The 14,102-nt window shown below is 41.8% G+C and overlaps 1 protein-coding gene across 1 annotated transcript in view; it reads right to left on the bottom strand.

The window, feature by feature from the left end:
- The window catches only part of LOC124132817 (fas-binding factor 1-like), a 53,421-nt gene that overhangs the window by 33,516 nt on the left and 5,803 nt on the right, over positions 1-14,102 (bottom strand). The window contains exons 4-11 of the mRNA XM_048400901.1: positions 13,276-13,301; positions 11,941-12,046; positions 8,769-9,078; positions 8,413-8,514; positions 6,326-6,490; positions 5,326-5,436; positions 3,879-4,118; positions 3,676-3,766 (exon numbers count right to left, since the gene is read on the bottom strand). Of these exons, the coding sequence (XP_048256858.1) occupies positions 3,676-3,766; positions 3,879-4,118; positions 5,326-5,436; positions 6,326-6,490; positions 8,413-8,514; positions 8,769-9,078; positions 11,941-12,046; positions 13,276-13,301 (1,151 nt within the window). The remainder of the gene's footprint in view (positions 1-3,675; positions 3,767-3,878; positions 4,119-5,325; positions 5,437-6,325; positions 6,491-8,412; positions 8,515-8,768; positions 9,079-11,940; positions 12,047-13,275; positions 13,302-14,102) is intronic.

Raw genomic sequence — 14,102 nt, forward strand, 5'->3', positions numbered from 1 at the left:
CGAGGTGTACAATGTTCGAGACCGAGAAGCACCCGATGTGGAGGGGGCCGCAGGAATCGAAGTAACAGTAGTCGGGGCCGTCAGCGTCCCCGGCGTCGCAGGAGGCACCGTCGGCGCCGCTGAGGTGGGTTGAGCTTGCGCAAACAATGACTGCATCCAAGCTTGCATCCAAGATGGATCCATGAACGATGACGGAAGGGCATGTCCATAAGTAGGAGGCGCCGAAGTAGTCAGAGGCGCCGTATACATCGAAGACATCAGAGGCGCCGGACCAAGAGGCGCCGGATACATCGGAGGCGCCGGACCAAGAGGCGCCGGATACATCAGAGGCGCCGGACCAAGAGGCGCCGGAGTTGCCGGGTACATCGGAGGCGCCGGACCAAGAGGCGCCGAAGGACCAAGAGGCGCCGGGTACATCGGAGGCGCCGGACCAAGAGGCGCCGGAGTTGTCGTCGTAGATGGTAGAGGTGACAGGAAACCCGAAACGGGCGATGCTGCAGACGATGATGTCGAAGCAGACGACGGTAAGGGTGGTGTAAGGGTGGTGTAGGAGACCGTGGGAGGCAGACTCTACGTTGGATGACATGTTGGAGAGTCGACGCACACGCTGGGTGAATCGTTTCCGTTAGGTAGGCGGTGAAGGAGACTGGCGACTGGGGACTACAATAACTGCAACGCTCTGTGAGGGTACACGGGGTTGTACAGTCCAGGCAGCAGGGGTGGGGGTCCCGTCCAGATTTATTCCCGCGGCAGCGAGAGCAGCGAGACATACTGGAATTGAAGCAAAAAACATAACGATGTGTAAACACACAACGTGAAACATAATGTAACTCAACATAACTTATTCTTGTTACAAAGTTAATAAGAGCAAACAATTACGCTTCAAACACGCCAAAAACAATCATTAAACTTAATGTAAAACTCCAACCATAGAGCGAATTCAAGACACAAAACACGAAAGTACATGGACACGTAGTGAATCGCAACAGGGCGGGAAAAAATGGCGGTAAACCAAAATGGCGGGAAACAACAATACGCTCGGAAAAACCGTGACGAGAGTCACAACCCGAGCGAGAAATGTAACCAATTAACAATATAATGAAGGCAAAGGTAATACAGCAGACTTTTGTCGTAGAAAAACGAAAGAAAGTCAGGACCAAGAAAGCTTTAATAATTCCACTGAGGGATACAGTTCACGTCCGATCCATGTGGTTGACAAAGCAGTTATGAGTTTTGACATGACGTCATGTCTTCCGGGTCACGTGCCGACTGTGTGGGAGGGGGCACTGCTTCCTGGACAGATGGAAACAACTTTCTTCAGCAGCTGGATCTCACACAGTTCGTCTCTCTGTCAAAGACAGCAGTAAATGCAATACGGAGTAATGCAGGATAAGTTAAAAAATTTGTAAATATGTAAATAAGGCTGACTTAAGGCCAGGCCTGTATTCAAAGTATTAAAATTCTCTACGATAGGTAGGTCTAAAATATAGCATATTTAATCTACCAGTAACTTTCCAAATGAACAAAGAATGGGATCATCATGATGACTCCCAGCTCATGAAAGTTTTCAAGCCACACCCCTCAGTAGCATCAGAAGCAGTTGCACAAACAGCTGGTTGCTGTGATGATAGCAAAGGATGGATGACTTCTAACAGGTTGAAGTTAAATGGAGACAAAACCAAAATCCGTGCTCATAGGTCCAACTTGAATCCATCAGAGTTGGTGCTACATACCGTATTCGACGTAATAAGCGCCCAGGGCACTCTCAAAATTAGAAATAGGGGGGTGCTTATTAGAATATTATTTTGGTGAAAAAAGCAGAGTTAAAAGATAAATTTCGTGGTTTATGCTGACAGCCTGAAATGTTTATGTACGACAGATTTATTTTTGTGGAATTTAATTGCCCATCATTAAGGGTGCATATAACACACGAGTGCGTATTATACACGAATAAATAAGTCTTGTGTACATTGATCAATTGGAAGGGGTGCTAATTGGGATTGTTCACTAGCCAATATATTAGCAAAGATTGCCGTGGGCGCTTATTAGAGCGGGGCGTATTATGTCAAATACAGTAAATTCCACTCAAGAACATGATCAAAGATTCCTACTTGATACAGAACCTGGCCTTGACAAACACATCAACAACATCTCCAAAGTATGTTTCTTGCAATCAGAAACATAGGGAAAATCTGGAAATATCTGACAAGACTTGCTTCTATCTATCACACTTGTTCTGTCCTTGGTTAGGTCTCGAGTAGACTACTGTAGTGTTCTTTTAAAAGGTGCACCTAAAAAGCTCACTGATCAACTGCAGCACATCAAGAATAAAGCAGCCATGATTATATCCCCATGTCCAAAACGTGACCACACTACACCAGTTCTCAAGAATCTTCACACTCAGCAATACAAGAAAGAATCACGGACAAGGCCCTGTGCTTAACAATGTGTGAGAAAGGAATACCCAGTAGATGATTCTTATCCGTACTGCATATAACTAACTTTCTGTATAAATGTAAACATCCACACCAACTCCACTTACCCATAATAGTGCATGGATTAGTTAGTTAGTTAGTTAGTTAGTTAGTTAGTTAGTTAGTTAGTTAGTTAGTTAGTTAGTTAGTTGCATCAATCAAGTCAGCGAGTCTGACCACCCGATCCCGTTAGTTGCCTCTTATGACAAGCATCGCCGCCTATTACTGCAAGCATGGGCTCCTGAAGACCTATTTTACCCCGGATCTTCACGGGTCATTAGTAGTTGTAGTAGTAGTAGTAGTATCAGTATGCATTCTAAAACATGCATGTGAAAAGGGACAATTTTTTGAAGATTTTGTGCATCTCTGGACCCAAGAGGACTTGTTCATCATTTCTTTGTACTGTAACATACAGCACCAAAGAAAACCAGTTAAACATGCTTTAGTTAAAGACTTGCTTATATTCAAATTTTTGAAAATTGCTTTCCAAATACCTCTCAAATGACCTTGTTTAGGATATATTTTATCTATACAGCACGGGTTTGAAAAGAACAAAGTATATTAATGTTTTTATTACATCTGATAACATTTCAACACTTCCTCAAGGTTTTGCTGGTTTATAATACATGTTAAATTCTTTGGGGGGATTATTGGGGCTATTTTCTCTATTGCAATTGTATTTGAATAGTAGCCCTCACTATTGCAAGAGTATTGCGATAGTAGTAAACCAAATTTAAGGCTTGATAATTATATTAATCGATGTAATATAAATTAATAAAAGCATTGCTGACAATCTCAAAGTCGGACATTTTTCTCCCTGCAGCAAAGAACCCAAAGGGAAGTAACTCAAATCTGAAGTAGTCGTAATCCATGCTAACCAACACACAGGCAGGTTAAAAATTGGCATAATTTATGTTTTATTAAAAACTAATTGCAACTATTGAAACTATCCATAGTTATGCATACTCTTGACAATACTATTGATATATATCCTTATCGATATAGCATTATCTTTATTCAAACAATTGCAAAAGTTTGTTAGTTTGATATATCGTTACAATCGTATAAATTACGCACATTAAGTGTGAAAAAAGGATCCTTTATCACACATTATTCTTTCAGTTATAAACTAACATTTTGAGTTGGTCCTTCTGGCCTGAGGATTACTGGCTACCCCAACACTATCGCCATCATTACTCACCTGACTGACCTCCTTGACCCTGGCCTTGACCCTGAGGCTACTGATGGCTGGTAACTCCCGAACAAAAAGTCATCTTCCTCCTCTTTGTTAGCTTAACACAAACAAAGAGAAATGACATAATGTGGATAGTCTTCCGAAATATGAAATCATGCTAGTTAATAAATTTACAATAAGAACATCCATAAAACATTCATATTTCTTACCTTCCGACTTGGAGTATTTACTGTCTAAGGTAAATGCTTTCTTTTCTTTCGTCTCTAACTGTTGGGTTGCTGAGCCTTTCCCAAGCAGCCCATCCATAAATGACTTGGCTGACCTCTGGCTGTTCTCAAGGTCATCAGGCTTGGGCTTAGTCTTCTCTATACTCTTAACAGGCTTGTCCTCCATTCCAAGCAGAAAGTCGTCTTCATCGCTGAAGATTACTTCATCTTTTTTCTTTACAGCTGGACAAGAAAAGGTATAGATATGATTCATTTATTTGATTAAAATCCAAGAACAAATCTCAACATCAGCTGTGTACATGAGCAGATGAACCTTGTTATCTTCAACCTGATGGAAGTGTTCACATACACGGACATGCAGATAAAAGGCCATCAAGATCTGACAAACATTTGCAAAGAGTAATAGGAGTAGGACGTTACACAGATGGATCGGTGGGTCGCGATTTTTTACTTCTCGGTACAAGTATCGATCACAATCCCACACAAAGAAAAAAGTAGCGATTCTTACCTTAAATGTATTCTTCAATAAATGTTACACCAAACACTAATTACTGGTGAAAATGAGTAGTGAAAACGTAAATATTTTCATCCATTGCGCCATACTTGACACTACCAACTGTAAATCGTTAGTGTGCCAGGTATTTGGCCATCCTGTCTAAGAAAAACATGGCTCATGCACCACAGAAAAGTGCACATGCAAGAATTGTGATACGTATCGGATCGTGAGCAAGGTATCGAGATACGTATCGGATCGCACAGTTGGTGTATAGTCCCAGCCCTAGAGAGTAACGAGCTTATTTGTTTGTTTGTTTGTTTGTTTATTTATTGTTGTTTAACACCATACTCATTAATATTTCACCTATACTATGGTCATCTGTAAATAATCAAGTCTACACCAGACAAACAAGTGACTGATATCATGAGCAATGCTCTATGACCTGCCATCCACCAGGACACCAAGTAGAAACACCTTATTTATTATGTCTCCTACGACCAGCATTGGCTGCTGCGGAGCAATTCTAACTTGAATCCCAACAGAGGAGAAATAATGTGATCTTCTTGAGGCTAGAGTGTCCACTTGCCTATATCAAAGCCTAGTTTCTAGACTCTGACTCTGAACTACATTATATATTCACAATATGACAGACCTCATAAGAAAAGATTAGAAACTACATTCTTAGTCTTGATCAATTTGAATCTAGATTGACAAACGACACTTTCCATCATTTTCTGGTGCTAAAATTAAACTTTGAGAAAATTTCTAGGAACAAAACAATGTACAGCTGACTCTCTTTCAGTTGCAAATTAAGGGACTGAGCTTGTCTGAACCCTGAAAAAAATACATCCAATACAGCCCATGCAAGTCTATAATGTTTGGCAAGTCTAGATTACTGCAGTATCAGAAAATGAAGAAAGTCCCCACACGGACCTGGTTTAGGTTTAGCTGCTACTGGCTCCGGCTGCGACTCCTCCTCATCTTCCTTGCCACTTCCGCTTCGGGTTGGCGGACGATCATAAAGATTCCTCCTTCTGGGAGATTCTGAAGCAAGGACGAACATGAGGAAGTGGAGTCACTCGTGTATGAATACATGAATATGGGGGGCATTCCTAAACGATTATACCAATGTAGAAAATATACCAATGTAGAGTCATTTGTAAATAAACATATGGAAATTGAATCACTTGTATATGTGCACAAGCTGACTGTCAATATGTCAAATAATACTGTTTGTGAGTGAGTGAAGCACTGCTTTGTACAAGTTGAACAATATTTCAATTATGCCTTATGTGACACAAATCATGCAGATCGGAGACTAAAACAAGGCTTTTAAACCCATGGGCAGATCTTGACAAGGCTAAGGGATGCAACTCTGCACAGCGAGGAAAACAAAGTCCAAAATGTAAAACCAAATCTGTTTGCCACAGATCAACAATTAAAAACTGTCCTACCATGATTCAGTCAAATTAAACATTACTTTCTTTATCATATTAACTTGTGAATTTCACATCAAATTGTATATAATTCTTATCCAAACTCACACTATGGAAATGTGCTTGAACAAAGTTTCCAGCTTCTTAAAACATATCCTCCGAACACACCCGAGGACATCCCATTGTGGGTCATGTCAGAACGACCTTCATTCAACCAATCAGAGCATCGCTTACCAGATCGGGAAAGTGAAAATCATGAAATCGGGAAACCATGAAAAGGTTAACATGGGGTATTCCAAAAAGATAGTTTCTGTCAAAACCTTTGTCTATCGCTTCTTCAATTGGATAAACACTTAAAACAGAAGAAACTTTCTGTCTATGAGAGGTACTGCTATACAAATCGCGCAAAAGATTGTTCTCAATCTGACATGACCAGTAATGGGTAGTCCCGTAGCCTCTTGAGAAAGGAAAAGATGTTTGTCATGACAGCAACTTACGAGGATCCTTGGTTGGCCCGACAGGTTCCACGACAGGGGGTGAGGCTGAGGGTTCTTCACTGGACTTCTGTTGCTTCAGAGCAGGTTTGGCAGCTGGTTTACGTCGGGCAAAGGATTCATCCTCTGACAAATCCAGGCCAGCCAGTGGGTCGTCCTCATCAAACTCTGCAAAACCAATACAGTAATACATAACACTAAGCTAGACCATGTACATGATGTTTGTTTGTCTGTTTGTTTTTTAACGCTGCACTCAGCAATATTCCAGCTATATGATGGCGCTCTGTTAATAATCAAGTCTGGACCAGACAATCTAGTGATTGTCATCATGAGCATCAATCCATGCAACTGGTATACGATGACATGTATCAACCAAGTCAGTGAGCCTGACCACCCAAACCCGTTAGTCACCTCTTACGACAAACACAATTGTCTGTTACGACAAGCATGGGTTGCTGAAAACCTATTCTACCCCGTATCTTCATGAGTCTGTACATGATGTCCCAAGAAACCAGTGTTATCACTCTCCCCCACCATGGGGCACATTGTTTGTTTATTTAGTTAAAATGAGTCCTATAAAGCCTTAACAAGAGATCGGCACTGGGATCGCTTTATGTCAACAACAAAAATTATTAAATGTGAAGTTAATACACACAAAACACACAACAAATAATAATTTATGGCACCATTATACGAACAGTCTTGATAAGTATCTCTTAGATAAGTTTCAGTAGTTTCTGAGAAAACTTGTTCCCATTGCAGACACTATGTACCAAGTAAAATAACATGGATCAAGGGAAGTAAATCTTGAAAAAATAATTGACAGCAACAATTTTTAAACTGACTTGACAAGTATCTCAGATAAGCATGCAAAACTGTCGATCATACGATGTCAATGGTTTCTGAGAAAAGTTGTTCCCACTGCAGACACTATGCACTTTGTTGAAAATCAAGGAGCAAGGGCCACAACTCTGTAAAAAATGAATTTAAGACGCCAACTTTCGAACTCATTTATCAGTAAAGTCAGTGCATGAAATTTCACAGACATCAGGGGTTGGTCAACTGCAGGGTCAGGACAAAGAGACCGAGGGTGTCTGTCACCTCGATGAGGTGATTGCTGGCAAGGATAGCCGTTGATGACTAGAAGATTCCTCCATGATGATCAGACGGAGATGGTGGCACTGAGGGCAATAGTTGCCAGGGCTCATGTGGCTCGGGGCACGATGGAAGGCCGATAGGAGACAAATGGAGACTTCTATAGTGACACAGTTGGAGGCTGGTATGAACAGATGCTGATGCTGGCGTCGGCACCGTGTGGACACGTGGTGGACGAGGTTATAGGAATCGTCCAGGCCGACAATCTGAGAAGGCGGCAAGATGTGAAACTGGCAGTCAGGTTGACATCAAGAATCTGAAGAACGCCAACCCGGACACCGTTGTAAGGGCCAGTAGGAGGCAAAACCTGAAGGGGAGGACCTCAATGGAAGCAGGCGCAAGTGACTCCTGGGGTAGAACCCTGTTGAGGAGAATGGAACTTCTCCTACAGGGTCTCCAGCTTGAACCCTGAGAAAGGTAAAGAGTTCTGGCACTGAAGCAAGTCGGGTAACTCGGGCTATCCTTAAGATGAAGCGGAAGGACGCAAGGCAAATAGCAACCAGCAAGGGGATGTTTCTGCATAGAAACAGCAGGAAGTCAGCCAGGACGGTGGCCTCCACTGGAGTGATGGGTCATGGTAGAGGGAGCGAGTGGATGAGTGATGTGCCCTGGAGGCGTCAGTGGCACTAGCCGAGAAACCTTGGCCCTGAGGGACCATTGGAAACAGACGTGAATAATGGAGAAGTCTGGGTTGGGATGAGGCTGTCTGGAGTGTGGGCAGGGGAGTGTGTTCGGCCAAGACAGTAGAGGTCGGATTTGTTGTCAGGCAAGTAGGAGTAGATTGGGAAACCACAGACTATCTGGCCAATAGGTGCAACTAAAACAGACAGAGAACGGAAGGGGAAAGTGTATTATTTCACTAGTCCTCAGAGATTGTAGCTTGTCCTGCTTTGACAAGACAAAAATATTAACTATGCTGTGACTGTCACACTCACCTCCAAAATCCATCTTTGGTTTAGCCTTAGGCACTGTACGAGGACGGTCATCTTCAGGTTTCACTTGTCCAGGCTTTAAGTTTTCACTTTCTTTATACAATTCTGATAAAAAGAAAAGTCAGACATTTTGAAAGAAATATGAAAACATCATTAATGACAGATTCTACAATGAATATTCGAGTAATTTCAATTGAAAACATCAAGGGTTCATACTCCTGGAGTTTCAACAATAGTGAATAAGGTGTTTCAGTCGAAGCACTAAATAATGTTTCAGCAATTAGTGTTCTGAAAATGGGGCTGGATAAAAGTTGCTGTGACCAGTATAAACCACTGGATCTACTGCTGTCACCACTCACCTGTCATCTTCCCTGGAGCTGTTCCAGGTTTGGGCATGGTTATCTGAGGAGGTGGGGAGCTGGGTTTCGAGGGATTCTTTTTCATCTTGTTACCCCGAGGACTTGTAGGGGTGTCACTAGAAGGGGAGGCAACTCTCTGCGGGGACCCTGGCTTGTTGCCCCCTGAGCGAGGGGTGTTGCTGTTTGAGCGCGGTGTACGAGTTCTACGAGGTGTCGTCTGTTTACCAGATCGTCCACTTCCGCTTTTGATGCTTCCTTTCTTTTTCGGCAGCTGCCCTCCGAACAGATCGGCATCCATGTCATCCAAGCCCTGAAAATACATCAGCTTGATTAATATTGAATTATTTGTTTCCTTTCAGGTGAGGGATGAATAAAGTTGCAGATAAAGGTTGATCAGGTAACTGAGAAAACACCCACATATTTTGGGGCCTTATTTAATGAGCATATGCTGAATATTAGGTACTGAGTAGACTTCACTCAGTCTCATTAAATCTGGAAATTTACATCAAATTGTATATTCATATACTTGTCCTATCTCACACTATCCTTATGTGGAAATGTGCTTGAACAAAGTTTCCAGCTTCTAAAACCCAAACACATTCCAGCATCACCATGGTCACCACCCAAACAAATGGGTCATACACTGTAATCCCGTGATGATTTGACTACCCCTGCCACATCCTTCTCTTTCTTTGACAGGCTAGAGGAGCTGTGATGCAGGGATGGCTGGGAAGACATGCAGCGTGTGAGATAGGATAATGCAGATGTGAGCAGGTAGGAGCTTAGGACACCGCTGAAATGCTGCATCTGGTGGCAACTTCAGCTGATCTCGGCACTGGACACCGCCAGAATGACTGCCTTGAATTCCAAGTTGTGATGTGGAATTTCTTTTCGTCTATGGCCAGTGCCATACATGGGGCCACATCTGGCTGTGTTGTAGCGTCCAGGTGATACAGATGTGTAGTGGCAGGAGGAGCGACATGAGTAGAGAGTGCCGAAATAGCCGTGGTATCCCGAGGAGGCAAGGTTGGCTGGCCAGTCCTTTGTTGTAAGGCCATAGTCTAGCCTGCAGAAGTGACAAACTCAGTGAATGAGAGGACCAGTTGGTCCCAATGATCCTACAATGTAGGCAAAGGTTGAGTACTCGGTGGATCCTTCAGGGGCGTCCATGGGATGGGGAAATTGTGTACAATCAGGCAATGGAGTATACAATCTGCCACAGGACTGTCAACCTGACAGATGTCAATGGGGCGGTGCGTCGAGTGTGTGATGAATGTCGACGTTGATACGGGTAACGATGTCGATCTTGGTGTCACTGTCTTGGAGGCATATATCGTAGTAGTAGGCGATCTGCATAACATTATATCCGCTGTGATGTTGATCCATGTAGTCATTGTGTCAATAGCGATCCTCGGATGAATGTTGATACTCTGTGGATCCAAATCTGAAGATTGAGATCTATCCTTGAATCGATGGTGATTCAAATGTTGATTTGGATCGGCCTTGCCCTTGAGTGTAGAAGCGATCAAAAGGTTGACATTGACCCTAAGAGTCGGAACGACTGCTCTCTCTAGTGCAATGTAGATTCATCTTTCTTTATCTTTATGTGAATGCTCAGACTTCCTGGATCAATGTCTTTTCTTAGAGTATCACTGTCAATCATTCAATTGTTTGTCAACTTTGGAGTGAATGGCCGTTTTAGTAACTCTCTTCAACTTTTGCGATGATGACAGTGTTCTGTGTCCCTTACAATGCTGGTCGACTGCGTTTCTGGCACTTCCAATCTCATTAAAATCAGATCTTAGTTCTCACTATCGCTAAACAAAGATCTGAGGACATCCCATTACGGGTCATGTCAGAACGACCTTTCATCCAACCAATCAAAGCGTCGCTTACCAGATCATGAAAGTGACATATTTTTTCAAGCGTAGTCTGAAATGGAAGTCGCCAGGTTAAAACGAGTACCATAAAGCTCCAGAAAACTGCTTTCTAATTGGCTGATGTTTGTCATTTCAGTGGTCGGTCAAAGTTTGCGAAAGGTCCTTCTGATGTGACCTGTAATGGGATGTCCTCAGATCTTTGTTTAGCGGCAGCAAGAAATTAGATCTGATTTTAATGAGATTATGGCACTTCGTATATAAATCGGAAAAGCTTCCTCCGACAGTTGGGAACACTGGGAGCAATGGCAAGCAGGTTTACATAGACCACAGCAATCACAGCATAAAAGATGCGGAAGGTAGGATGAAAAAGTTTGTCTGTATTTCTTACAGGCCGGGCGTTTTTAATTGTCAGCTCCCATCTTCTGCTGTAGAAGTGATGTAGTTGTTGGAGGAAGATCTCACACACAAAAAAAAATCTATTCTCTACTGACTCAAATTCGTTCTCACACTGTGGTGATTAGAAAGAGAATGATGTGGCAGGTTAGGTCAAGTGTGCAGGTCGTGTAAGGTCGCTATGCACAGGATTACAGTGTTGACCCATTTGCTTAGGTGGTGACCATGGTGATGATGGGATGTGTTTGTAAGTAATGTTTTATTGAGCTGGAAACTTTGTTCTGTGGCGTTTCCACACCAAGTTGGAAAGAAGGAGAAACGCATTGTGAGAACGGGTAAGTTTAAAAATTCAGATCTTTTACTTTGAAATTTGATACAATATCTCTCTTATTATGAGGACACCGACATGGGAAGAGGAGGTCGCTTTAGTCGAACCCTGAACGCCTGATATAAAAAAAGGAGGCATGCATTCAAATGCAAAGTTTCTAAAACAATTCTGCTTCATTTTTGACTACCTCAATTTTCAATTTTTTATTTGTACAAATGAAAACTGACACAATAATTATTCCATTGATTCTGGGTGTAGATGCAAAGGCGCTCTGAACAACAGGTTGTACAAAATATCAACAACAACAAAATGAAGTGGATGTATTTATCTACATTGTAAATTGTAAATTTTAGAATGTTTTTGAGATACACAATTCAAACGTGCTGGTCTGAATGATTCACTCACTAATACTGATATTAAGAAGCCCCGAATTATCAGAAAGTTCAGTCGCCACGACACCGAGGTGTTCTCTGATCTTCATAAAGAGAGGTAGATATTGGCGCAAACAATCAAATTCCAATGAGTTCATCTACCATTTCATTTCTTTCACAGTGCTTGACTTGCAACTTACCCCCAAGTCTCTTGCCATCTGCTTAGCATCAACATCGGACACTTCAGAATCTGCATCCTCTCCTGCCTGAGACGCCAGGTTACTGTAGAAATCTTCATCCAGAGCACTGCAAGTAATCTCTATAGTCACCTAACTTCACTTCAAAAGCATTGATGCTCATGGGTTTTAAAGTGGTAAACGTCTGCATCACTTCAGTCTTTCCTCCCACATTAAGCTGACACGCCGTGATATAAATGGAATACTGTCCATAGAAGCTTTTAGTTTTAGCCCAACTCACTCAAAAGCTTTATCTCTGTAGCTTAAAGGATTTTGTTCCCATATTATATTTACACGGATGACATAAATATTTAAAGTGTTCATATTGAAGTGAAATTTTGTATTACTGGGGATTGATGTTACTTTTTCTTGAGACCATTTAAAACATACATTGCAAAACATGATCTGGAATAACTAGATATGGTCTTTGGATTGAAGACAATACTTAAGAAATAAACGATGAATGGGGGTTGTTTATTGTACAATAAAACAGTGGTTTATTCTCCCTGCAGTGTTTTATTGTACGATAAATAACCCCAACTCTTCATTTTTTTCTTATATGAGACATCAACATTAAGTACAGCCTCTTTAACGATGTTAGTAAAAAGTACACACTTCAAAAATATTTACCAGTATTTAAATAAATAATGATGACTCCTGCAATATAATCGAACTGCGGAAAGGTCGGACAAGTCCAATTTATGAAAAGGGGGTTAAATTTGGTCTTTCTTGTATATTCTCACATGTTTCACATCGATTATCTGTACCTTTTCTCCCAATACCGATTGTAATATCTCTCCCACTTTTGGATGCGATCGTTTGGCCAATGCGTTTATCTGCACTGTCCAGCTATATCTTTGGGGAACAACTCACTGGACACTTCCCTCTCAAAAATAAAGTTGCGAGGGCATGTTCGAATCTCCAAAAATGACTTTGTAATAACCCAATGTTATAGTGTGAAATAAACCATGCTTCCTTTTTCATTGTTCTTTGTACCCGTGAAGATCCGGGGTAGAATAGGTCTTCAGCCACCCATGCTTGCCATAAAAGGTGACTATGCTTGTCGTAAGAGGCAACTAATGGGGATTGGGTGGCCAGGCTCGCTGACTTGGTTGATGCATGTCATTGTATCCCAATTGTCTGGTCCAGACTTGATTATTTACAGCTGGAATATTGCTGAGTGCGGCGTTAAACAACAAACATTGTTCTTTGCGACTTATCGCAGAGCTATCTTACATAAGCTAATAACATACTTTCAGTATCATAAATCACCATCATGCTAATAAGCGTCTTTCTTACCTTTTCCCACCTCTCTTTGAAGGAGCCTGAAAAGACACACCAAATTTGATTGGACTTCATCAAAATTATCATGGTGAATATTTAATTTCCTACATTTCACAGAATCTTACAACAGTAGCCTACCATTCACACTGTACAATCCTCCCACATCAAATCACTGAAACACTTGGGATCAACATCATATTTGTAAACATATCTTTAACATGCTACATCACCCTGATGAAGATTCTAGTGGGTGAAAAGGGCAGTTCCTTAGGGCTCACCAGTAACATAAAAGGGTGTCATTTACTCTTAAAAAGGAGGATGATCATTCCCTAGAATCATTATTCCTAAAAAACAAAAGATGCAGATTTATCATATTGCAGTTGTACAAAGCAATCTGTGCTAAGGTGATCGTAACTCCCATACCTTAACACAGACTTACAACAGTCGTAGTGCTAAGGTTGTTTTTACAACGGCACCCAATGCTAAGGTGATTGTAACTCCCATACCTTAACACAGACTTACAACAGTCGTAGTGCTAAGGTTGTTTTTACAACGGCACCCAATGCTAAGGTGATTGTAACTCCCATACCTTAACACAGACTTACAACAGTCGTAGTGCTAAGGTTGTTTTTACAACGGCACCCAATGCTAAGGTGATTGTAACTCCCATACCTTAACACAGACTTACAACAGTCGTAGTGCTAAGGTTGTTTTTACAACGGCACCCAATGCTAAGGTGATCGTAACTCCCATACCTTAACACAGACTTACAACAGTCGTAGTGCTAAGGTTGTTTTTACAACGGCACCCAATGCTAAGGTGATTGTAACTCCCATACCTTA

The sequence above is a fragment of the Haliotis rufescens genome, unplaced genomic scaffold, assembly GCF_023055435.1.
Source record: "Haliotis rufescens isolate VD_foot unplaced genomic scaffold, xgHalRufe1.0.p SCAF_20, whole genome shotgun sequence".
NCBI lineage: Eukaryota > Metazoa > Mollusca > Gastropoda > Lepetellida > Haliotidae > Haliotis > Haliotis rufescens.